The sequence below is a fragment of the Megalobrama amblycephala genome, linkage group LG3 (genome assembly GCF_018812025.1).
Source record: "Megalobrama amblycephala isolate DHTTF-2021 linkage group LG3, ASM1881202v1, whole genome shotgun sequence".
Taxonomy (NCBI): domain Eukaryota; kingdom Metazoa; phylum Chordata; class Actinopteri; order Cypriniformes; family Xenocyprididae; genus Megalobrama; species Megalobrama amblycephala.
In genome coordinates this window covers 376,338-400,610 of record NC_063046.1, presented here as the reverse complement: position 1 = coordinate 400,610, position 24,273 = coordinate 376,338, and the positions used below count along the sequence as shown (strand labels likewise).

Sequence of the window (24,273 nt, the reverse complement as noted above, 5' to 3'; positions counted from 1 at the left end):
GTCATCGACTCCGCCCACCAGAGGAGAAAACAGCGCAGTGGAAATTTACTGAATACAAAGATTGAAAACAAGAACTGTCTTTATTTTGTCAAGTTATAAATTATGACTTTGATATTTACCTTCATATAAGATCGATTTTCTATTGTGAATCATATAGGCTACTGACCACATTTTCAGATAGAGCCTTATCGTGCCTTGAGCGCAAAAAAACAATCTTTATTAACCTAAATTAGGCTATGCTTTAATCTAAAGCAACAACGAGGAATGCATTAATAAAATGCTTCATTTTAAGGAGGCAAGACATGAGTGGTGCCATCAATACAACATTTCAAATATTGTAGCCTATACAAGAAGAAAGGATTTAAAAAGTTAACTGATCTTTGTTCTTTAACAAGAGCGCGGCGAGGATTTCAGAAGTGGGCGGGTGAATCGAAAGTGAAAGTACAGAAGCCATTTTGATGAAGCCAAAGTCTGTAAACCATTTTACAGCGCCAATCTGCTGCATTTCTCTCCGTGCTGTGATCACACAAATCTGAACCTAACTAGCTGCAGATAACTGTTTGGACCAACAACCGAGACAGAACAACCAATGGTAAGGCGACGCCGTTGTTTTTAAAAATAAAAATAAAATTTGATCGCCGGTATGCGCCATGACAACAACGAGCTAATTGGAACAAATGTCTTAATATGTTATTTAAACATTATAAAGAATCATATGTTACCTCTAAAAACACGAGCAATATTCAACCCGATCTCACGGGAAAACATGCATTTTACGAGGGCTATTTCGTATAACATGCATTTTTAAGAAAGAAAAAAAAAAAAACGTTTAAAAAGCATTAAAACAAATAAATTTATTTCAATGGTAAGAATGATAATCTCAATTCGAACGGAAGACAAGATCATTTTGCATTGGCAGATCATTTTGCTTGTTTGAAAATAAAAATTTAATATACAACTAGCATAAACTAGGTTAGTTCACCCAAATAATGTCATTAATTTCTCACCCTCACGTTGTTCCACACCCGTAAGACCTTTGTTCATCTTCAGAACACAAATTAAGATATTTTTGATAAAATCCAATGGCTCAGTGAGACCTCTATTGCCAGCAAGATAATTAACACTTTCAATGCCCATAAAGCTACTAAAGATATATTTAAAACAGTTCATGTGACTACAGTGGTTCAGCCTTAATGTTATGAAGTGACAAGAATACTTTTTGTGCACAAAAAAATCTAAATAACGACTTTATTCTAGCAAATAATTTTTTACAATTAAATGAGGATAAGACTGAGTTTATTATGTTTGGGAACAAGGAGCTTGGGAATGCTCCGGCTGGAAATAATAGACTACTATCCAACAATATGCAAAGTTATGTAAAGAACCTTCGAGTATTTTTCGATTCTGACTTGCGCTTTGATCGTCAAGTTAACAGCGTTGTGAAATCATCTTTCTTTCAGTTAAGAAAATTGTCTAAACTGAAACCAATTCTTTCGTACAAGGACTTGGAGATTGTTGTGCATGCCTTTGTTTTAACCCGGCTGGACTATTGTAATGCTCTTTATCTGGGCATAAGTGAATCACTGGTTGCTCGTCTTCAGTGTGTTCAGAATGCTGCAGCGAGATTTTTAACAAATACCAGAAAACGGGATCACATAACACCTTTATTGATATCCCTTCACTGGCTACCTGTTAGATACAGAATACAATATAAGGTGTTGATGTTTGTTTTTAAAGCACTACATAATCAAGCTCCTGAGTACATAAAAGATATGTTAATTCCTTATCAGTCTCAACGTCACCTTCGCTCCTCTCGGAATATGCTCCTAACCGTCCCACGGTCTCGCTTGAGGCGTAGTGGAGACCGCGCTTTTTCTGTTGCGGCTCCTGCACTTTGGAATGTGTTGCCACTATCCCTAAAAACCTCATCAGGCATGGATATTTTTAAAAAGGAATTGAAGACTTATTTATTTAATCAAGCTTTTGGTGTTTGATTAGGTCTGAGAACTGTGAGTGATTTGTTGTTGATTTTCTGGTGTCTTGTTTTAATGTATATAATGTTTGTATGTATTTTAGTGTTATTGATCAGCCTACCTATGGACAGCACTTTGGTCCATTTTAATGGTTTTGAAAGTGCTTTATAAATAAAAGTTGAATTGAGTTGAGTTGAGTTATTCAACAATATCTAGTGATGGCCGATTTAAAAACACTGCTTCATGAAGCTTCGAAGCTTTACAAATCTTTTGCTTCGAATCAGTGGTTTGGAGCAGTGGCGTGCACAGGGGGAGGGGGTGGTGATCGCGAAAGTGAAAGTGCCCTTTGCGGTCACATCGCGGTGCCCCCACGTTCCCATTTCTCCCCCCGAATGCGATTTCTACCGAGGGAGAACAATCAATTTCAAATCACTTATGATTTATCAAAGCCTCAATCACATGACTTTGGCCCTCCGAACCACTGATTCGAAACAAGATTTGTAAAGCTTCATGAATCAGTGTTTTGAAATCGACCATCACTAGATATTGTTGAATAAAGTCATTACATTTTTTTTTTTTTTTTGGCGCACAAAAAGTATTCTCATCGCTTCATAACATTAGGTTTAACCACTGTAGTCACATGAACTGTTTTAAATATGTCTTTAGTAGCTTTATGGGCATCTGAAAGTGTTCATTATCTTGCTGTCAATAAAGGCCTCACTGAGCAATCGGATTTCATCAAAAATATCTTAATTTGTGTTCAGAAGATGAATGAAGGTCTTACGGGTGTGGAACGACATGAGGGTGAGTAATTAATGACAGAATTTTCATTTTTGGGTGAACTAACCCTTTAATATTGTTTTTTTCATTCAATTTGCTTATCTATTAAATGCAACTTGATTTAAGACTTTTTAAATATATTTTGAATTGGAATGGAAAATACTGCACTTATCAAAAAAAATAAGCCAGCCTAACTACTTAAAATGTAGGCAATATGCATGCATTTTTAAAAGTAAATTCAACATGATGAGGTATTAAGAATTAGCCACCAATTCACCAAAACATAAAAGAGTTAGGAAGTGCCATGAGATTGTGCTGTAACTATTTCTGGTGTTTTTCAGTGATGGAGCGAACTGTCAATCAGCCATCAGACACTCGTGATCTTCGGATTTTGCTGATCGGCAAAACCGGTTCAGGAGTGAGTGCTTCTGGAAACACTATCCTGGGAGAAAATGTGTTTCCATCCAGTCGGAGCCTGACCTCCATCACTAACAGATGTCAAAAACACACAGCTGACGTGTCAAACAGAAGAATTACTGTACTGGATACTCCAAACTTCTTTAATTCATCTGACATTGATCTAAGTGTGGAGTTAAAGAGAGGACTGAACATGTGCTCTCCGGGAATCCATGTGATCCTTCTGGTTCTCCCTTTACACACTTTCACTCAGCAAGATGTGGATACCCTGTTCTTATTCAAGCAGATGTTTGGAGTGAAGGCCATGAAACACACATTTGTCCTTTTCACACATGGAGACGAGCTTCAAAATAAATCTCTTGATCAACTAATAAGACAAAATGCAGAACTGTCCAAACTGACACAGGAGTGTGGAGGGAGATTTGACCTGCTGAACAACAAAGATCTGAACAACAGAGATCAGGTCACCAAACTCTTGATGAAGATCCAACGAATGGTGTCTGACAATGAGAACAGCTGCTACACTTTACAGATGTTTAAAGATCAGTCGCTCAGAGTATTTCTGCTGAGATTTATGAAGCCCAAATACCTGTATGCAGTCAGTGTTGTCATTGTGTTTGCTCTGGGTTGTGTTAATGGGAGGAATGAAGGTTCATTTGATGTTAAATCATTTCTGTATGGCTGTGCTGGAGGTGTGTTATCAGCAGTGACAGGAGCCGCTTCAGGAGCCGTTTGCACACAGATATACAACAATCACAGGGTCAGGAGATTCACTGAAGTACATCTGAAATCTGATCTGCTGGAAATCATGTGTGGTTGTGCTGCTGGAGGGATCACGGGGTGTTTTGTGGGTCCAGCAGGTTTATCAGCTACATTATTGAGAGGAACACTGGGGGGTGTTGGGGTTCCACTCTTCTGGAATTTGCATGATAAAATATTATATTGATATTATGGATGATTATAATAAATGGATGCACAGACAGTTCATTGTGCAGAATGTAATAAACCAACAGTGTCTTCAATGAATGAATAGCTATTTGAATGGACAATTTACAAGTTTTGTTGGGCTTAAAAAGATAGTTTACAAAACAACAAAAAAACAAAAAACCCCATCATCATTTATTTATCCTCATGTTGTTCTAAACCTATATACATTTCTTTGTTCTGAAAGAAGATATTGTGAAGAATGTTGGTAACCAGTCAGCCATTGACTTTCTTCCTTTCTTTTTCGTTGTTGGATGAACTGAAGAATGAACAATCTTATTTAATATTTTTTACTTATTCTTATTTTACAATATTTTACTTTATTCTTCATAATACAAAGTGACTGGACATATTGAGTCAAATGATCCATATATATTTGATTCATAATCAACTTTATTTTTTATTGTTTTATTTTTACTGTTAAAGCAACAAGGTTTACAGACCTGCAGAATTCAGCTCCAACCCTGATTAAACACACCTGAACCAGAGCTAATCAAGCTGAAAATGCATATTTTCCTACTATATTCTGGTGAGTAGGAGTACATGAAAAGAGTCCCTTATAACATATTCCATATATTCATGATCAACACATTTTTGTGTAAACCGTGATAAGATTGGAAAAGTGAAAAATTAATACTTTTATGCAACAAAGATGCATTAAATTGATCAAAAGTGACAGTGAAGACATTTATAATGTTACAAAATAATGTTTCAATAAATGTAATTATACTATTCATTTAACTTTCTATTAATCAAAAAATCACCATTTCTGCAAAGATCTGAAGCAGCACAAATGTTTTCAACATTGATAAAATAATCAGAAATGTTTCTGAAGGATCATGTGATACTGAAGACTGTAGTAATGATGCCAGAAATAAAGACAACATGGCAAATGTATATGCCCAGGTTGCATTTATACAACACACATTTATACCATAAAGCATATCCTTTTTTTATATGATATGTGAAATATGATTTGAGGGGCAGCTGAAGATTTCCTCCTCCACAGAGAAAACAGTTTGAGGTGCATTTCAATCATTACACATCATATAAACTAGCTAGAGACTCGAAGAATAAATAGACTTTTAAAGATCCCAGCCTAGCCCAACTTCATTTAAAAAACACAACAACACTGCAATGAGCAAAGCTCTATTTATTGTGTTGTGTGCTTGGCTTTTGTCTTTGTACCTCACTTAAAATCTGAAATGATATATGTCAGATCATGTAATTGTGATAATTCACCTCTGGCTAATTTCGTGCTTCAATGTATTTCCAGATTTACATCTAGATTGAGTTGTCTGACATTACTGAGATTCTTGTGTTCAATGAAAAAGGTTAAATGTATTTGATACTCGAAACTATTTTCTGAAATGCTATTTTCTGACTGGCTTGTGGCATGAGAGCAATCACATTATATATATTAAATTATTATATTTAAAATCATCTTTTCTTTGGCCAACAACAGATACATAATTACAGACTGTATTAAATGTACCTGGTGTTAGTCAGTTAGGCCTTTTAAATTAAATGGAAGAAGCAATAAAAGGACAGACTGTAAATGCTACGGTAAAAACTTATTAATTCGTTAATGATAAGTTGCTTTACTATATACAATAGTAATAAATATAATGGGATATATCATCTTACTGAAAGAGATTTCACATTAGATGTTTTTTTTCATCAAAAAAACTTTTTTTCTTTTTTTTCTTATAAATAAATATTTCTTACAAATTACTAAATTAAACTAATGACTATTTGCATGCATGTTACCATGATGGTGTTTTATACATGTGTGAAAGACACAGTGCACCTTCTGTAAATTAGTATTTACTTCAATTTATTCAATTTACTTGTTTTTTTTTTGGTGGTTATAAGTATATTATAAAGGTTCAAGGCAGATTTTAGTACTTCAGATGTTTGGTATTTTAACATTATAAAACAGGCAGTTCCGGCTCTGGATTCTGATCGGTTGAGCCGCATTCAAAGCTGTTGTAAAATTCCCATAAACATACAGCTGACCGCATTACATGTATCGCTGTGCCATTGAGTGTCTTAGCAACCACTCTTAGTCTTAGCAACGTAAGCATACTAGTTCTGAATTTTTTTGTTCATTGAAGCTTACTGTATTATGTAGAAGAGTAATGTGAGAGAGATATTGAGTGAGCGGCATTCAGGTTTAGCATTTTCCTTTAGGTCAGTCCTGTTCTTAATAAAAACCGTTTGAATTTAAGCTGTGATCTTGTCCTTTTAACAGTTAATGGGTTTTCCCGTGCCCTGCTGACACTGACAGCGCTAGTCAAAGCCTTTGTTATTTGAGTCTTGTTACATGTTCACAACAAGTTTCAATACAAAAGTGTCATGATTGATCACAGGAAGCAGATGCAAGTAACGCCGTTTATTGAACAACAAGCAGTAACAAGTTCACAGTCAATGAAAATGTGCAGGCTTCGGTTGGCGCAGGGACTGAGATGGTCGGCTGGTGACGTGGCGTGGTGACAGAAGAGTGGCGGTGAGATGATTCCAGGTTCCAGACAATAGACGAGGCACGAAGACAGTAAACCACGGACAGACGACGAACAACTGAGACTCCGGTCAGGAACAGACGAGACAACCACGAACAGGACACCAAACAACGATCTGACAATGGAGAGATGAATGAGGTGAGTATTTAAAGGGTGAGGGAATGAGCAGCAGGTGGGGAGAGTGATGAGTGGCAGCTGAGTCCACTGATAACCACATGGCCTGGGCACACCCACAAACACACTCGCACACATACACAAACACACCCACTGCTGTCATAACACAGAGCACGCGACAAGAAGGAAACAATGCATCTGCGAACCGTGACAGTACCCCTCCTCCTAGGAATGCCTCCTGGCATTCCCCGACTCCCTTACCTGTCGATTGTAATCATCGATAAGGGTGTGATCCAGAATGTCTCTGGCAGGAACCCAACTCCTCTCCTCCGGACCGTAACCTTCCCAGTCCACCAAGTACTGAAATCCGCGTCCCCTCCGCCTAGAGTCCAGAATACGATTTACCGAATAAGTTGGTTCCCCATCTACGAGACGCGGCGGTGGGGGAACCGGGGCAGGCGGATTAATCTCAGAATGAAAAACAAGTTTGATCTTGGAAACATGGAAGACGGAATGAATCCTCCTGTACACTGGAGGAAGTTTGAGGCGGACTGCCACCGGACTAATGATCTTGGTGACAGTGAATGGGCCAATAAATTTAGGAGCAAGCTTCTTAGAAACGGATCGGAGAGGAATGTCCTTAGTAGAAAGCCACACTTTTTGACCGACGACGTAAACCGGAGGCCTTGACCGGTGGCGATCGGCCTTGGCCTTGGTGCGTTCCCTCACTCTCGGGCTCTCGTCCAAGTTCGGTGGCACCTCTGGACAAAGGCGTGGGCAGAGGGGACCGCAACCTCGGATTCCAGACTGGGAAAAATAGGTGGCTGGTAACCTACACTACATTCAAACGGAGATAGGCCCGTGGACGACACTGGTAAAGTATTGTGTGCGTACTTCACCATTGAGAGTTGCTGACTCCAAGAGGAAGGATTCTTGGAGACCATACATCGCAACGTTCGCTCCAAATCCTGATTGGCTCTCTCAGTTTGACCATTGCTCTGGGGGTGAAACCCAGAAGACAGACTAACAGTCGCCCCCAGCAATCTACAAAATTCCTGCCAAAATTTGGAAACGAATTGGGGACCCCTGTCAGAGACCACGTCTACCGGAAGGCCATGAATCCGAAAGACGTGATCAATGACCGTAACCGCTGTCTCCTTGGCTGAGGGTAATTTGGGCAAGGGAATGAAATGAGCCGCCTTCGAGAACCGGTCCACTACGGTTAAAACAACTGGAGTTCAATCTTTTGGCAGTTCTAATGTATTCTAGGTTCTTATGATTGGTCCAGACGATAAAGGGTACCCCAGAGCCCTCTAACCAGTGGCGCCATTCTTCCAAAGCTAACTTGACTGCCAGCAACTCCCGATTACCAATGTCGTAGTTACTTTCGGCGGGAGATAAGCGATGTGAAAAAAAACGCGCACGGATGCATCTTATCGTCTGCGGGAGAACGCTGGGACAACACTGCACCTACCCCCACCTCTGATGCGTCGACCTCCACCACAAACTGCCGTGATGGATCAGGGGCAACGAGAATAGGGGCCGAAACAAAGCGAGCCTTCAGTTTGGCAAACGCAGCCTCAGCTGCGTCTGACCACCTGAACGAAGTTTTGGGGGAGGTCAAGGCGATCAGAGGCGAGGCTAGTTGGCTGAAGTTGTGAATGAAACGCCGGGTAAAAATTGGCGAACCCCAGAAACCTCTGTAGGGCCTTACGGGAATCTGGATTTGGCCAATCTACCACAGCCTTAACCTTCTCAGGATCCATGCGTACTCCCTCAGTCGACACGATGTACCCTAGGAAAGGAACAGACTGTGCATGAAAAACGCATTTCTCCGCCTTGACAAAAAGCCCATTCACTAGCAACCTCTGAAGCACTCGTCGAACGTGCTGTACGTGTTCCTGGAGAGATGAGGAAAAAATCAGTATGTCGTCCAGGTAGACATATAAGAACTGATCGACCATGTCTCTCAGCACGTCATTGACAAGTGCCTGGAAGACCGCTGGGGAGTTGGAAAGCCCGAACGGCATAACCAAGTATTCAAAGTGCCCCCTGGGGGTGTTAAAGGCGGTCTTCCATTCATCGCCCTCCCTGATGCGGACCAAATGATAAGCATTTCTTAAATCCAATTTTGTGAAGACGGATGCTCCCTGCAACCTCTCGAAGGCTGAAGACATTAACGGCAAAGGATAGGTATTCTTTACCGTAATGTTGTTCAACCCCCGGTAATCAATACAGGGTCGCAGAGAACCATCCTTCTTCCCCACAAAAAGAACCCCACCCCCGCTGGAGAAGAGGAATGGCGAATGAACCCGGCTGCTAGTGAATCAGAAATATATTTCTCCATAGCCTCTCTTTCGGGAACCGAAAGTGAATATAACTTGCCTTTAGGCGGAGACTTCCCTGGTACTAGGTCTATAGCACCTATATAGCACCTATAGCCCTAGACTTACTGAACACCTCCTTCAGGTCTTAGTACTCGACAGGCACGTTAGACAGATCCACTGCTTCCTCCTGTAAGACAGAACCAGAAACAGACGAACAAGCAGAGACAAGACAAGACTTATGACACTCCTCACTCCAGGACACAATGGAGTTCTGGACCCAGTCTACCCGGGGGTTGTGTCTGGTGAACCAAGGATGACCAAGGACGACAGGGGTGTGAGGGGAATCAAAAATAGAAAAAGTAATCAGTTCAGAATGGTTTCCAGCGGTGATCAGAGTGATGTCTTCAGTGACGTGAGAAATGGTGGGAAGGCTCTGTCCATTGAGTGCGTGCACAGCGATTCTGTTGGTGAGTGGTTTGAACGGAATGTGGAGCTTGGTGGCGAAAGATTGGTCCATGAAATTACCTTCTGCCCCGGAATCCAGAAGTGCGTTGCAGTTGTGAAGGTGATGCGACCATCCCAGTCTCACCGGGAGGAGGGTGGATGTGGTTGAGGACTTTCCAGCGGAGATCCCACCCGACAGTAGCCTCAAACTTACTGCCGGGCTTGCCCTTTTAACGGGCAATTGTAAGCGAAATGTCCAGCCTTACCACAATATAAACAAAGTCCTTGGGACCTCCGCCTCTCCCGCTCCTCCCGGGAAAGCCGAGCTCGACCCACCTGCATGGGCTCATGATCTTGAACGGGACTGACCGTGTCCCCGCCGCTGTACCTCATGGTTTCCTCACTCCTGTGGGCTGAACTCCTCCACTCGGCCCTGGTCAGCCGAGCATCCACCCGGAGCGCCAGGTCGACGAGACCATTAAACGTGGTAGGGAGGTCCAGCGCGTAGATCTCCCTTTGAACACGGTCAGCCAACCCATGCAGGAACATGTCCCACTGCGCCTCCTCGTTCCAGTGACACTCTGCCGCCAATGTACGAAATTCGATTCGAAATCCGACACCGACTTCTCTCCTTGGCGTAGTTCCGCCAACTTCTCTCCCCGCGACTGAGCGGTCGAACACTCTCTTCATTTCTGTGGAGAGTGACTGGAACGAGGTACAGCAAGGGTCTTGGTTCTCCCACACCGCCGTTCCCCAGAGCGATGCCTTCCCCGTCAAGAGCGTCAGTACGAAAGCCACTCTGCTTTGTTCGGTGCTGAAAGTGCAGGGCTGCAGAGCAAAATGCATAGTACAGTGCGTCAGAAAAGCTCTACAAAATCCTGGTTCACCCGAATAAGCTTCTGGTACTGGAAGACGAGGCTCCGGAGTGGCGACACTCGCTGGTGTGGGTGGGGAAACGGCCGGTGTGGGTGGCGCAGCGGGACCACGAAGCAGCTGGACTTGCTGGGTGAGCTCGGATACCTGCGCCACGAGAGCCTGCACGGCTCTTCCCGTCTCGTTGAGATTTCTCTCCTGTGACTCCATTCGACGAATGCTGCTGTTGACGAAATCCTCCAGTGACGACTGCTGTGTACCTGCTGCTTCCTGTCCTTGGTCAGATCGTTCTGTCATGATTGATCACAGGAAGCAGATGCAAGTAACGCCGTTTATTGAACAACAAGCAGTAGCAAGTTCACAGTCAATGAAAATGTGCAGGCTTCGGTTGGCGCAGGGACTGAGATGGTCGGCTGGTGACGTGGCGTGGTGACAGAAGAGTGGCGGTGAGATGATTCCAGGTTCCAGACAATAGACGAGGCACGAAGACAGTAAACCACGGACAGACGATGAACAACTGAGACTCCGGTCAGGAACAGACGAGACAACCACGAACAGGACACCAAACAACGATCTGACAATGGAGAGATGAATGAGGTGAGTATTTAAAGGGTGAGGGAATGAGCAGCAGGTGGGGAGAGTGATGAGTGGCAGCTGAGTCCACTGATAACCACATGGCCTGGGCACACCCACAAACACACTCGCACACATACACAAACACACCCACTGCTGTCATAACACAGAGCACGCGACAAGAAGGAAACAATGCATCTGCGAACCGTGACAAAAAGTCTTTGCGAATAAGTCACTCTTTGCCACCATCTAATGGCGTAATAATATAACTCCTGTTGCTGATCACGGTCAAAGGAAATATTTTTTCCAGCTGAAGGAAGGCTTTTAGTGATTTTACCTCATGAAAGTAGCATTGATACATATTTTTGGGGTTAAAATTTGTGGTAACCATTTTATAAAAGCAATAAGCCCCAAGAAGCTGTGATTTACAGTGAATTTATAACAGCTAAAAGGGTTAACAACACCCCTTAGCTGTTATAAATTCACTGTAAACCACGGCTTCTTGGGGCTTATTTCTTTATTATATCACTTAATGACATACTGTATATATATTTATATTTTATAATTTTTTAACCTACAGTGTTACTTCAGTATTTACTGTGATAAAGTTCTGGCAACTACAGCTGTTGGTATTTTACTGTGATTTTACTTTTATTTTATTTATTTATTTGACAGGGACAATGTACATTAATTAACATTGCTGTAAATGCACTGGAATTAGCCAAAAGGTTATTTTTCATCCATAGTCCCTGGACAGTTGTTAAAAAGTGTCTCCCTAAAAAAAAAAAAAAAACATAAACAAGATTAAAAGATTAAGAACAGAGCAAACATAAACGAGCAGTGAAAACACAGCTATACATTAAAGCCTGTAGATAAATACAGTGTAGAAACAGTACAGATACAATTACAGCATATTAAAACAAATTCAGACTAGTGTTGTCACGGTACCAAAATTCCAGTAGTCGGTACCGATACCATGAAAATTGTACGGTTCTCGGTACCAATTTCGGTACCACAGCAAAATCTGTTGAAACTATTTTACTATTTTATATAGCCTATTTTAAAAACATTAAATATGATTTGGAGCGTGTTTGTGTGTGTATAGGCTGCCTCAATGAAATAAATTTTGAAATATAAAATAAATAAATAAATGCTCAAACATCCATTTTGTACTGTTGAAAAAACGAGCATATGCTGGTAAGTAGCCCGATCACACGAAAATGCGTATCAATAGTACGAGTTTGTAATCTCGTAGAATATATACGCCAAAATGAGTTTTGGCGTGCTTATGGTACGCAGTTTTTCGCGTGCATATGATACGCACTTTATGGCGTATTATACGTACGAAACCCCACCCCCATCCTACCCAAGAGCGTATCATATACACGCCATAAAGTGCGTATCATATGCACGCGAAAAAACCGCGTACCATAAGCACGCCAAAACTCATTTTGGCGTATATATTCTACGAGATTACAAACTCGTACTATTAATACGCATTCTCATGTGATCGTGTTGGATGGTTTGAGCTGGTTTATGCTGGTCAAGTGCTGGTCCAGCTCAAACCAGCATACCAGCTTCAAAACCTACAGTATGCTCGTTTTTTCAACAGGGGTAACAGACGTGCGTGTTTATTTTAGATATTCCGTCAGTGAAACAATATACTAGCCTGTAAATCTATGAAATAAATATCGGTTAATAATGGTAATCTACATAATAATAAAGTTAAATTTTATTTTAAAAAATATTCGTTTTTTATTTCCACACAAAGATGCATCATATAGCCAATGTCCCGTTATTATAGTCTTTGATATAACCTGCCGCTCTGCGCTTTGAGATGGATGAGGGACACGAGCAGTAAAGAGACCATTTCTCTTTAATAATATCTTCATGTTATCTCCTGACGTGACAAGCAACTGACACTTGTTGTAAAAGGTCTGAAGAGCGAGTTTTATCCTCCGCAGGGGCAAGGCATTCAGGCTATGTTTGATTTAGCGCTGCCAGAGAAAACGAAAGTAAAAATCACCAGCGTGTATGAAACGCGATATACAAATAAACTTGACGCGCCTTATAAAGTCTAATAACGAGCACAAACTGTTAAATAGAAATTGACATGCAAGCAAAAAGGTTTCTGTCCTACGGTGTTTTTTCTAGAATGAGAATAGGCCTAAATGCGAACAAAAGAAACGTTTATAATCCCCTTTGTGAGTGAAGATTTGGGAAAAGAAACAGAGATTCCATGTGGAATAACTAATGGAATATTGTTAAATTCTCTGCTAATCAGATGACCAGATCGCGCGATTCGCAAAACAGAATACGAAGCTTAAATGTATGGACTCGCGTAGCTCTGTCTTTCGGCATGAACCAAAATGTTTCCATGGCTGCGCTGTCACATTTAATTGCTAACCTATTATTTCTTTTGTAGTAATCAAAGCTTTGTGCTTCACTCGTGTCATATTCAAGTAAATGCCACAGCCCTATCAGTGGGTACCGAATATACCCGGAATCTCGGTACTACCGGTACTACAGAAATGCGGGTATCGTCACATTTTCAATATTTCAGTACCGACTTGGTACCGAAGTACCGGTACTTTTGACAACACTAATTCAGACAATCAACTGCAGAAAACAATAGACAGAAGTAACATAATCAGGTCAGGGGGGGATACAGTCCTAATAATATTAAAAAATTAATGATGATGGCATGTTTGGTTTGTTATGAACCATGTTTTTAGATGTCTTTAAAACAGACTGTAAGTGCCCAGTTCTCTGATGCTCCCAGGGACTGAGTTCCACTCCTGGGATGCTGTAACCGAAAAGACACTCTGACTGAATGCACTTTTGCGGAGAGGAACAATACAATCTCCCCTTAATGCCCCTCTAGTTACCCGATGTGTGTTACTTTTTGTTCACAAATTGGCTGAGTGGAGGCAATGACAGACCATGGATGATTTTGTACATCAGACAAAGGTTTGAGTATTTGATGACATTTTCCCAACTTAAAAGATGATGCTTTTGTAATATGTTGCAGTGGTGATGTCTTTGTGTTTTTTTATCCAGTATTTTAATTGTCTGCTTGTACAATGATTCTATAAGTTTTAGTGTTGTTTTGTTAGCCTGTGACCATGTGGTTAAGCAGTAAGTTATATGGGACATGACCATAGAATGCATGAACATTTTGGCTGCCTGGAGTGATAAGTGTGATCTTATGAACCGAAAATTTGAAATATTGAATTTGGCACGATTGCAGACTTTTTTAACGTGATTTAAAAGTAAGTTTCGAATCTATTAACACCTCAAGATATATATATATATTCAGGCACACCTTGTACTTTTTCCCCGCCAACAAAAACCTCAGATTTATTATTTGCAACATTGGATCTGGAAAAGAACATAGCTACTGTTTTATTGACATTGAGTTTTAAGCAGCACTGGTTTAGCCATTCTGTTACATGGACCATAGATTGTTTTAGTTTAGCCGCAGCTTGTGTAGTGTTTTTAGCATGTGTATAAATGACCGTATCATCTGCATACATCTGGATGGAAACATCTGAACAAACTGAGGGAAGGTCGTTAATGTAGAGAGAAAAAAGCAATGGGCCCAAAACAGAACCTTGTGGGACACCTGTGGTCAATGGGAGGGAGGGAGAGTGGTGATCATTGATTCTCACTGACTGTGATCAATTTGATAAATATGATTCTGTACATTTTATTGCACCTGGTGAGAAGTTAAATTTAGTTAGTTTGGCCATTAGTATTTTATGATTTACAGTGTCGAAGGCTTTCTTCAGGTCCAGAAACACAGCACCAACTACTCCACCTATATCTAATAGGCTTTTGACATTTTCTATTTAAAAACAGTTTGCTGTTTCTGTGGAGTGTTGAGCTCTGAAACCAAATTGCATAGGGTGAAGGGAAAATGATGTAGTGTTTAAATGAGTGATTATTTGTTGAGCAATTAACTTCTCTGCAACTTTAGACACTGTAGGAATTATACTAATTGGTCTATAGTTGCAAATTGACAGAGGGTCACCATTTTTGTAAATTGGAATAACAGCTGATTTCTTCCACGCATTGGGAAATACAGTCTCAGAAATGGAACAATTGAGAATTTTGGTTATGGGAGCAATTAACATTGGACCGAGTTCTTTTAACATGAGTGTGTCCATGCCAAATATGTCTTTAGTTCTGGATGGTTTGAATGATCTTATAGTTTGTTCAACATCAGTTTCTTTTTTTTCTTTTTGTGTCCTGTCCCACAAGTTTTTTTAATTGGTTCCAGATTGCTTTAGAATCTCCTTTTGCGTTCTCTATTATAGTCAAGAAAAAATCAGCTTTGGCCTTTCGTATGTTTTTAACAACTTTATTACGTAATGTTGTAAACAAGTTTCTAGCACTAGCTAATTTATTTTTAACTGCCGCTTTTAATGCAAGATCCCTTTCCTTCATTAGTTTTAGAATATTGTTGCTCATCCAGGGTACAGCATTTTTTTGTGTTTACTACTGATTTTAGAGTTGAAATCTTTAACTGTTTGTTCAATTGTTGTTGAGAAGATTCCACTATTCTTATCACAGTCTGAACCCAGCAATATATGATTCCAGTCAATTCGTTGTACTGCATTTTTAAAACTTTCCTGTTTGTTTTGGGGGATTCCAACAAACTCGCGTTCTCCGATACATGAGCAAAATCTCTTCTTTGAGAGATTTCTGGCCACAAGAATCAGATTGTGGTATTTTAGTGATGCTGACACTTAATGCTTGTATAAATGGGATTCCTACTAGTAACACTAGACCACTAACTCCAACACCAACTCCAACACTAACTCCAAACATCAGTCCTACAGCTAGTTAACACAAAGCTACAGAGATGAAAAACATCTTGTACTTGTTAAATAATTCTTCAACTGTGAGAATCATAGCGTCTTCTAACAACTTATTGGAGTAACAGCCTCCTCCATTTTCATCTACCATTGTGTCAATCTTCTGCAGTAGATCATTCACCTGCTTTCTGTTTTTCATGTCTTTGTTGTTCATGATGTGGTATCTTTCTCCACACCGCTGAACAAACCTGCTAAGTGTTTCATTCTGTCTGATCAGATTTTCTGCACTCTTTCCCTCTAACTGATCACTGTGGGTGAACACAGCGATTGTGTACTTTGACACTTCTTTTCCAAATATCTTTTCAATGTTTTTAATAACAGCTTCATCTGCTTTTATGAACCTCTCTGAAAGTGATACCACATATAAGAATGCATGAGGGCCTCCACTGCAAAGCTTAAGACTCCTTGCAATCTCTAGAGATATTTTTGTTGGACTTGTATTTGGATCAAAAAATCCAGGAGTATCAATAACTGACACTTCTCTCCCTGCAATGACAGATTTCTGAACCTCAGACTGTAATGTTACAGTGTTTAAACTACACTCAGATTTAAACACTTTTCCCCCCAGTATGATGTTTCCTGTGGCACTTTTCCCAACGCCTGTCTTTCCCAGCAGAATCAGTCTTCGCTCTTTGCTGTTGTTCTCGGCAGGTGTTCGTCTTTCTAGAAGCGTCTCTGTCTCACTTCCTGACAAAATATTAAAATAGAAATAAAAATGAAATAGCCACATTGATATTACAGAAATATTTACAGTATGATATGAAACAATGTTTCATATTTTATGACAAGTTATACTGCTTATACTGACATGAAACATGCAACATATTCAGTTTGTTTTTCTGAACAAAATGAACATTTTAAATACTTACGTTTCTCTGGCTTTACTTCTTTAATCTTCTCTATTAATTTATCCACTTGTGTAGGATCTGGAGTGATGTTGTTGAAGACAAAGTATCTGTTGTCAAATCTCTGAACAACTTCTTTGAGGTCTTCAGAATCTTCTATGAGTTCCTCTATGGTCTGATCTTCTCTCTCCAGCTCATCTCCTCTGGTGAAAATGATCCAGGTGTTCTTTTTGAGAAAATCTGGCAAATAGTCTTCAATCATCTCAACTGTCCTTTTCTCTTCTTCAGTGAGTCTGTCAGTCTTCATCACCAGCAGATACACAAGTGGATTTTCTGTATTAAAATCTGGAAGCCCATCGTGTTGTCTAAGAAATTCTTCAGGACTCATTTTTTGTGTTTTTGGGTCAAAGATTCCTGGTGTGTCATAAATCGTAAGAATCACTCCTTCTTTGGTAACACTTTCGCTTTGAACCTCTTGTGTTACAGATTTGCCACTTTTCTTTGAAATAAAAGCTTTTCTTCCCAAGATGGTGTTTGCTGTAGCACAGACATACAACACACTCATTATACAGAATAATGAATATTAATAGGCTATATGAGCACAGAGAAAATGACAACAAACTTCCAAGCCCAAGGGAGAAATGCGAAAGAATATTTAATAGGGCTAATAATAGGCTACTTTGATTACGTTTACGAGCACTGCAGTCAAAATCTATTGCAGTCAAACTGCAGTCTTTTGTCTATTTGAATAACCGTGTCGTCGCGTTCAGATAGGCTACACCACTGTATCAGTGTCCAGTTTGCACATATAATTCATTTGAAGGAGCTGGTTAATGTTTGGTGCAGGAGAATGTGTGAAATAAAGACTTTAAACACGGATACTTTATTCTGTCAGATTTTGTGATGTTGCTCCGACTTTGCTTTTTTTAACCGGAAGTTAGAAATCGCTCTGAAAAATGTAAAAATAACTAATTTTAACTTTTAAATAAAATTAATGAATACCTTTTGGTGTTTTCAATGATGTGCAGCCTATACATATCTTTTCACAGCTCAATGTGTTCTGGGGTTTCATGACCCTTTATGCGGTCCAAAAACAACTAAGGCAGTCCTAATTTGCCCTGTCACATATCAGTTTTGTGTGTCGTTGTTAGGATACCATATGAAGATATGGAAGATTCAACTAAAAATTATTGATGAAGTAAAAAGATAAACAAATAATGATATAAAATGAAATATAGGCCTATTTTGTAAATCAACAATTTATTTATTTCTATATGTATACATATGGTTCTGCATTAATTATTCATTCAAGCAAAATAAAATGTGAAGATGTCAGTTGAAAAGTTGGTTGAATTTTTGGCTGAAATGTAGATACGGACAGAGAAGTTGCAAAGGCTCAAGGACACGGTGGAAAACGAAGCTACTGAATACTTGCATTTAAATAATGATGTTTTGTTTTGTTTTGATGTTTGTTTTGTTAAAATGTATGACACGTTTTCCAAGTTGGCTATAAATGTGTATAAATCAAAAGACAAATAATGGAAAATATCCCAAAATTTGCATTATTGAAATAATGGCAACATTGATATTGAGGTTCCATTCAGTTATTGCCATCATGGATAATTATTTACAATATACTTTATCTCCCTGCAAAATGCATTTATTTTTACATTCTGCATTTATTTTTTTTATACAACTGGTTTAACACTTTCAGGATTAGTTCACTTTCAAATTAAAATTTGTTTATATACGTTTTTACTTTTTTTTTTTTTTTTTTTTAGAAAATGACAGATCATTTCGCTATAAGACCCTATTATTCCTCGTCTGGGATCCTGTAGAGCCCTTTAAAGCTGCATTTGGACATAATATTTCAAATGGGAAAGAAAAGAATGCCAGCATTATGATTATTGATCTGATACATTTTGAAAGACAACAATTAAAGAAACCAAGGTTGAAATGAAAAACAGAAAAGAAAATATCAAGTGATTTATGCAGTCAGTTATGATGATATACACATCATTCTTTACTTATCCTTTATATTATGTGTTAAAATGAAGCAAGATGTCTGACTAAATCTGAAAATAAGTTGAGCCAAAAATGAAATCCATCATCACTAAATATAGTTGAAAAGTAATTATTTATTTTTTTGGCACACAAAAAACTTTCTTGTCGCTTTATAGTATTAAGACTGAACCACTGAACTCACATGAACTGTTTCAAATATGTTTTGAGTACCTTTCTGGATCTTGAAAGATTCGGTGGCTTTGTTTTCGATGGAGGCCTCACTGAGCCATCAAATTTAATCAAAAATATCTTAATTTGTGTTCAGAAGATGAACGAAGGTCTTACGAGTGTGGAACGGCATGAGGGTGAGTCATTAATGACATTATTTGACCCTTTAATATTTTTAAAATAAAATTTTGTTTATTGAACAACACTGGTCAATATCACGTTTACAGTTGTGCTCATATTTGTGAAAACAGCCCTTTTTCTTGTGATATTATATCATATGTAAATATCAAGATCTTATACAAGTACGTTTTGCAATCATATCTTGAATTTTGTGGGCATTTGTGTAAATGTTGGTGACATTTTTGACACAGTCTCTTGTTGATTTCTGACCTGACACAACAGTAACAAAATAAGTGAATTTAGAAATAAGTAATTGATTGCATTTGAAGCAGGAATCCAATCAAATTAATGATGTTAACAAAGAAATCAGACAATGCAATGGCAATTTAGCGATATCCCTGCAGTGGTGGTCTTGACCAGTCTTGAAATAAAATCCCGAGTCTTTTAGTCTGAGACCAAGACAAGACCAAGACCTTCAAAAAATGTTCTTAAGACCGGTCCTGAGTATAACACTAAGCTATGTCAGACCTGAAGCTTTCGTAGTTTTCTGCTGATCTCTGGGATATTTTTATCCACGTGTGTCTCTTCTGCCTCCTGTCTCACATTCTTGCATTTCTGGTTATAAAAACGCTTAAACTCTTTAAAATGATATACATATACAACTGTATTATACATATACAGTTGCATGTGTATAATGTAAAACATTATACATATACAACTGTATTATACTATCATTTTTTCATCATGTAAATTAAATGTTTTTACATTAAATACATTGTTCTAGCTACATTACATAAATTACCTTTACAACTATTTACAACAGAACTTGGGTTTAACATCAGAAAAACAACATTTTCAATTAACAGTACATAAAACAGAACAAAACACATTTGTGTACACTTTCATTCAGCTGAGCAGGAGACGCTGGTGGAGCTGCTGGACCTGGATGGGCTTCAGAGACCCTGGTAAGGCCTCTGCCGGTGGGACATCATCTGGGATGAGTGCATATTTCCACTGTCAACTGCATATCTATCAACAGGTTTGCAGGCCTGACTCAATCGACGGCTGCCATGTAACAGATATTTTCAGAAAGGGGGAAGAGTAAAAGAAATTAACTCTCAAACTCAAATCAAACCATAAAATATTTGAACATACGAAACAGATCTATGGTCCATTCAAATTTTGTCTTGGTCATCAAAGCTTTAAAATTCTTGCCTGTTACAAACAGTCATGCTTAGCAGGTATATTTTAAGATATGTCAGTGCAAGTTTCTTTTAGTTAAAAAAACTGACACAGTTAACAAGGTTAACTTGCTAATGATATAAAACTAATATTATAGTTTAACCATACATATTTTGGTCCAGTGTGCCGTCGTGAAGCATGTCAAAACCCAATAAAGTCATAAAACTTTAAAATGCACACACAAACGTCAGCTGTCTCTGTCTGTCACACAGCCGCAAGCCATGTAACGACACTCGGCTCATGGTTGCCACGTCTGGGATTGGGATACTTTTACACTTGTGCTGTGATTACGCTACTTTTGGGATGGTTTTGTTGCGTAGACCTGGCAACCCTCCACTCCAAAACCCCACCCCTTTCATGCACTCCGAAGTGCCCCTGAATTGAGACACAGCTAATATAGTATATGAATCTGGCTGTGATTAGTAGTGGAGTGATGAGGTCCTCTGCTGGTGGACTGGTGTAACTGCAGTCTTGACAGTTGATTTATTCACAACTGTTGGGGGAATCACCCTGCCAAGTGTTACAGTCATCTGCTTCTCGGCAACATCACAGTGCACAATAAAATTAAGATACATAACAACTCCTTATAATTCTCAAATGAGAAAGTTCATTATGCTCATAATTGCAGATGGGGATGCACAATAAATTCTTCACAATAAAACACTTTACTAAGGAGCAATGAGATGGGCTACTGTAATGAATGTGGCTGTGAATCTGGAGTGATGAGGCCCTCTGCTGGCGGACTGATGTAACTGCTGACAGTAGAACTGCTTTATTTAAAAATATAAGATGGGAATTAGGCCAGTTTTTAATTGTATGCTAACAACAATCAAAAATCTGGATTAAATTTACCATAGAATGAACTTGCACAACAGTATAATTATACAGAAACAGCTATTTATGTACAGACAGGCAGTCATCATAATATGAACCTGGACAGAAGAATCAGGACTGACTTAGATGATAGATATTGAGACACTGGCCCAAAAATGTTGAGTACATCATGTTTATTACATGGATAAATACAGTCATGATGTTCTGTGCTAGAACAGAGTTTGTTCTTACTGTACCATATGACTGAATCTATACTGTTGACCTTTATATGGGTGAGTTATAGTAATGTGGCAGTCTCTATAGGCCTACCATAGTAATAACTTTGTTTACAGTATCACATGGCGTACTGTATTGTAAAACAATTCCATCTGTCTCCCTTCGTCTGATGCATCTCTGATCAATCTGATGTTAGTCATTGACTGTTTCTTTTTCCTTGTACTCCATCCTGCTCTGTGTGTGTGTGTGTGTGTGTGTGTGTGTGTGTGTTGTCTAAACAAATAAAGAATAAATCACAATTATGTTATGTCAGCTTAAAACTCAAATTCTCACACTAAAGTCACAAAACAATTTGTTAGAATCATATAAGCATGATATAAAAAACACACTTACTTCGAACGCACACACAATGAAAGCAACTTTATAGCGAGCAGTAATTTGTAAGAATGTCGTCGTCCTTCTTATGGGCGGGCCAAACTAAACTGTCAATCACATATCAACATCAAAACAGAAAATAGTATGGAAAATACTGGACCTTTTCAACAGTCCAGGAATTAAATCAAAAGATAAATTATGGAATTATAGCCTTTCCCAAATCTTAATCTTTGAGAACATTTGTGGTATTGAATAATAATATAACTGCAACATCGATGTTGAAGTCACATTAAGTTATTTCCGTTAACAAGCAAAAAAACAAAAAAATATATTATAGAAATATTTTCTTCCATCAAATAATTTGAGATTTGACAATAAAAAACAAAACAAAACAAATAAAACAACAAAAACATTGATATCATGGATGATTATTTACAAGCAGAATGTTTCTCTTTGCAAAATGCATAATTTGAAACAAAAAGTGAGATAAATAATATAGGTCTGGTTTAAATAGTAAAATAGTTCAAATCGGGTATTTAAGTAGTTTTTATAAACATGTTTTAAGAGGGTCAATTTTTTCCAATAAAATGGCTAACATTCGTTAAACCAGTTTTCAAAAATAAGGAAACCATATGCCCGGTTTCAAAAACAAAGCTTAAGAATAAAGTCCCAGACTAAAATGCATGTTTGAACCATTCTAACTGAAAGAAACTTGCACTGACATATTCATTCGCGCAGTATGTGTTTGTGTTTTGTAAAACGAGACATGCAGTTGAATATATAAGAGTGAAAGGTCCAAAAGTTGCACAACAACACCAGATTTCAAAGTAAAAAGATATAAAAAAAAAGACATTTATTTAAATAATCAATAATAAATAAGACTTTAGGAAAAACAAGACATTCTTTCTGAAGGTTAAAAAACAAAAGTCTTCCCTTCAAAATGAAAATAATTCAAACACATAAAATCTTCTCTTCCTCTCTCTGTTTAAACACAACAGTAAATATTGAATCTCAAAGTAAATGGCATCCACCTGCCTACAAATTACAAAAATCTGACAAAAAAGCAATGTTTTAACTATTTGAACAATGTACTAAAAACAAGTTTTTCCTTTGCATTCTTTGTGTACAGATGACAACATTTTCAAAATGATCCTGTTCACACAGATCTGTGAAAACGACTAAAATCGCTGTATTACTAATGTCACATCAGTAGATGGCGATGTCACTTTATTAAAAAGAAACTACACACCTTTAGACTGAACATGTTATACACGCATAACCTGATATTGCTGAGTTCAACATGTTCCTGGGTCAACATTTTTGTTGACCCTGGAACAACATTCAAATCAACCAATCAGATTTGAGGGACAAGTTTACAGATTATGTCAAGTTTAGGCTTAAAATCATGAATCGATGCTTCTACATCAGTGTTATTCATCTATCATTTCCCTCTGATTTTTGGGATAACTTATGGGTAGGGTTAGGTTTAGGGATAGGAATAGGAATAGGAACAGGATTAAGACTAAATTTTAAGACTAAAATGTTGTTCCAGGATCAACAAAATATGTTGACCCAGGAACGCATCTAACTCAGCAATATCAGGACGTGCGTTATACACATCACTGTTTATTTTACAAATTCATGTTTTTGTAGTTTACACAGGGATAATAATGGTATCATTTTCAAAAACTTACTCTTTGAAAACCAAAAAAAGTTTTCAGCTCCACAAAACACCATTGTCTTGTAAATGAACGGTCAAAAGACAGTTTTCTGGTTTTGGTTGAAAACGGTGTCATCAAAAATATCTTAATTCATATTCTGAAGATGAATGAAGGTCTTACGGGTGTGGAACGACATGAGGGTGAGTAACTAATGACAGAATCTTCATTTTGGGGTGAACTGGGTCTCCATGGAGGTAACAGTATTTTAGCAGGTCATTAGCACACTTCAATATACATGCTAATGTATTATATGATTTCCCATCATTGATTTTTTCTTTGTTTGACTGAAATGATGTGATGTTCAAAATAATACTGGTTATACATTATTTAACAATTTGAAAAACAACATTTTGTACACTGAAAAAAATGATTTTTTGATGCTGTTCACTTTATTTAAACAACTTATTTTGATTCAACACCATTGTATAAGGTTTCTGGTTCAAATTCAATTGCTTCATGTTAAATTAAGTTGAAACAATTACTTTTTGACTTAACTTGATGTTTTCATATTAGAATAACATGTTTCAATCAAGTAAACCCAACCAGGACTCAGTCAAACAGGATTTTAACTTCCCATCATGCTTTGCAAAGGGGATGAACTAGGAGTGTAAATGCTGAAATAAAGTGTTATTTTAAGCAGTTTTTAGGAAGATGAGAAAATGGAAAGACTTTTTATTGTTTACTGTTCTATTATGTTAGTATTTAAAAGTTTCTGTTAATTAATAGTTTTAGGGTTACCATTGTGGTGAAGTGTTGCACTTGTGCTTGGGTTGAGGACCTGCTAACAAATTTCAAATTACT

The 24,273-nt window shown here is 38.2% G+C and overlaps 2 protein-coding genes across 3 annotated transcripts; one reads left to right on the top strand and one right to left on the bottom strand.

Moving 5' to 3' along the window:
- Nucleotides 1-161: 161 nt before the first annotated feature.
- LOC125264215 (GTPase IMAP family member 7-like) lies at nucleotides 162-4,176 on the top strand. Of its 2 annotated transcripts, XM_048183417.1 has the most exons (3): nucleotides 162-592; nucleotides 2,738-2,777; nucleotides 3,095-4,176. In XM_048183417.1, the coding sequence occupies exons 1-3, from the start codon at nucleotides 590-592 to the stop codon at nucleotides 4,114-4,116; spliced, it is 1,065 nt and encodes a 354-aa protein (XP_048039374.1). In that variant the 5' UTR covers nucleotides 162-589; the 3' UTR covers nucleotides 4,117-4,176. The 2 variants fall into 2 exon arrangements, with proteins under 2 accessions (XP_048039374.1, XP_048039376.1); XM_048183419.1 differs by lacking the exon at nucleotides 2,738-2,777 and having other exon boundaries at nucleotides 166-592.
- Nucleotides 4,177-15,855: 11,679 nt separating this feature from the next.
- LOC125263932 (GTPase IMAP family member 8-like) lies at nucleotides 15,856-17,297 on the bottom strand. Its single transcript, XM_048183132.1, has 2 exons — nucleotides 16,757-17,297; nucleotides 15,856-16,574 (listed from the first exon to the last, which is right to left on the bottom strand). The coding sequence occupies exons 1-2, from the start codon at nucleotides 17,295-17,297 to the stop codon at nucleotides 15,856-15,858; spliced, it is 1,260 nt and encodes a 419-aa protein (XP_048039089.1).
- Between the last annotated feature and the right edge of the window lie 6,976 nt (nucleotides 17,298-24,273).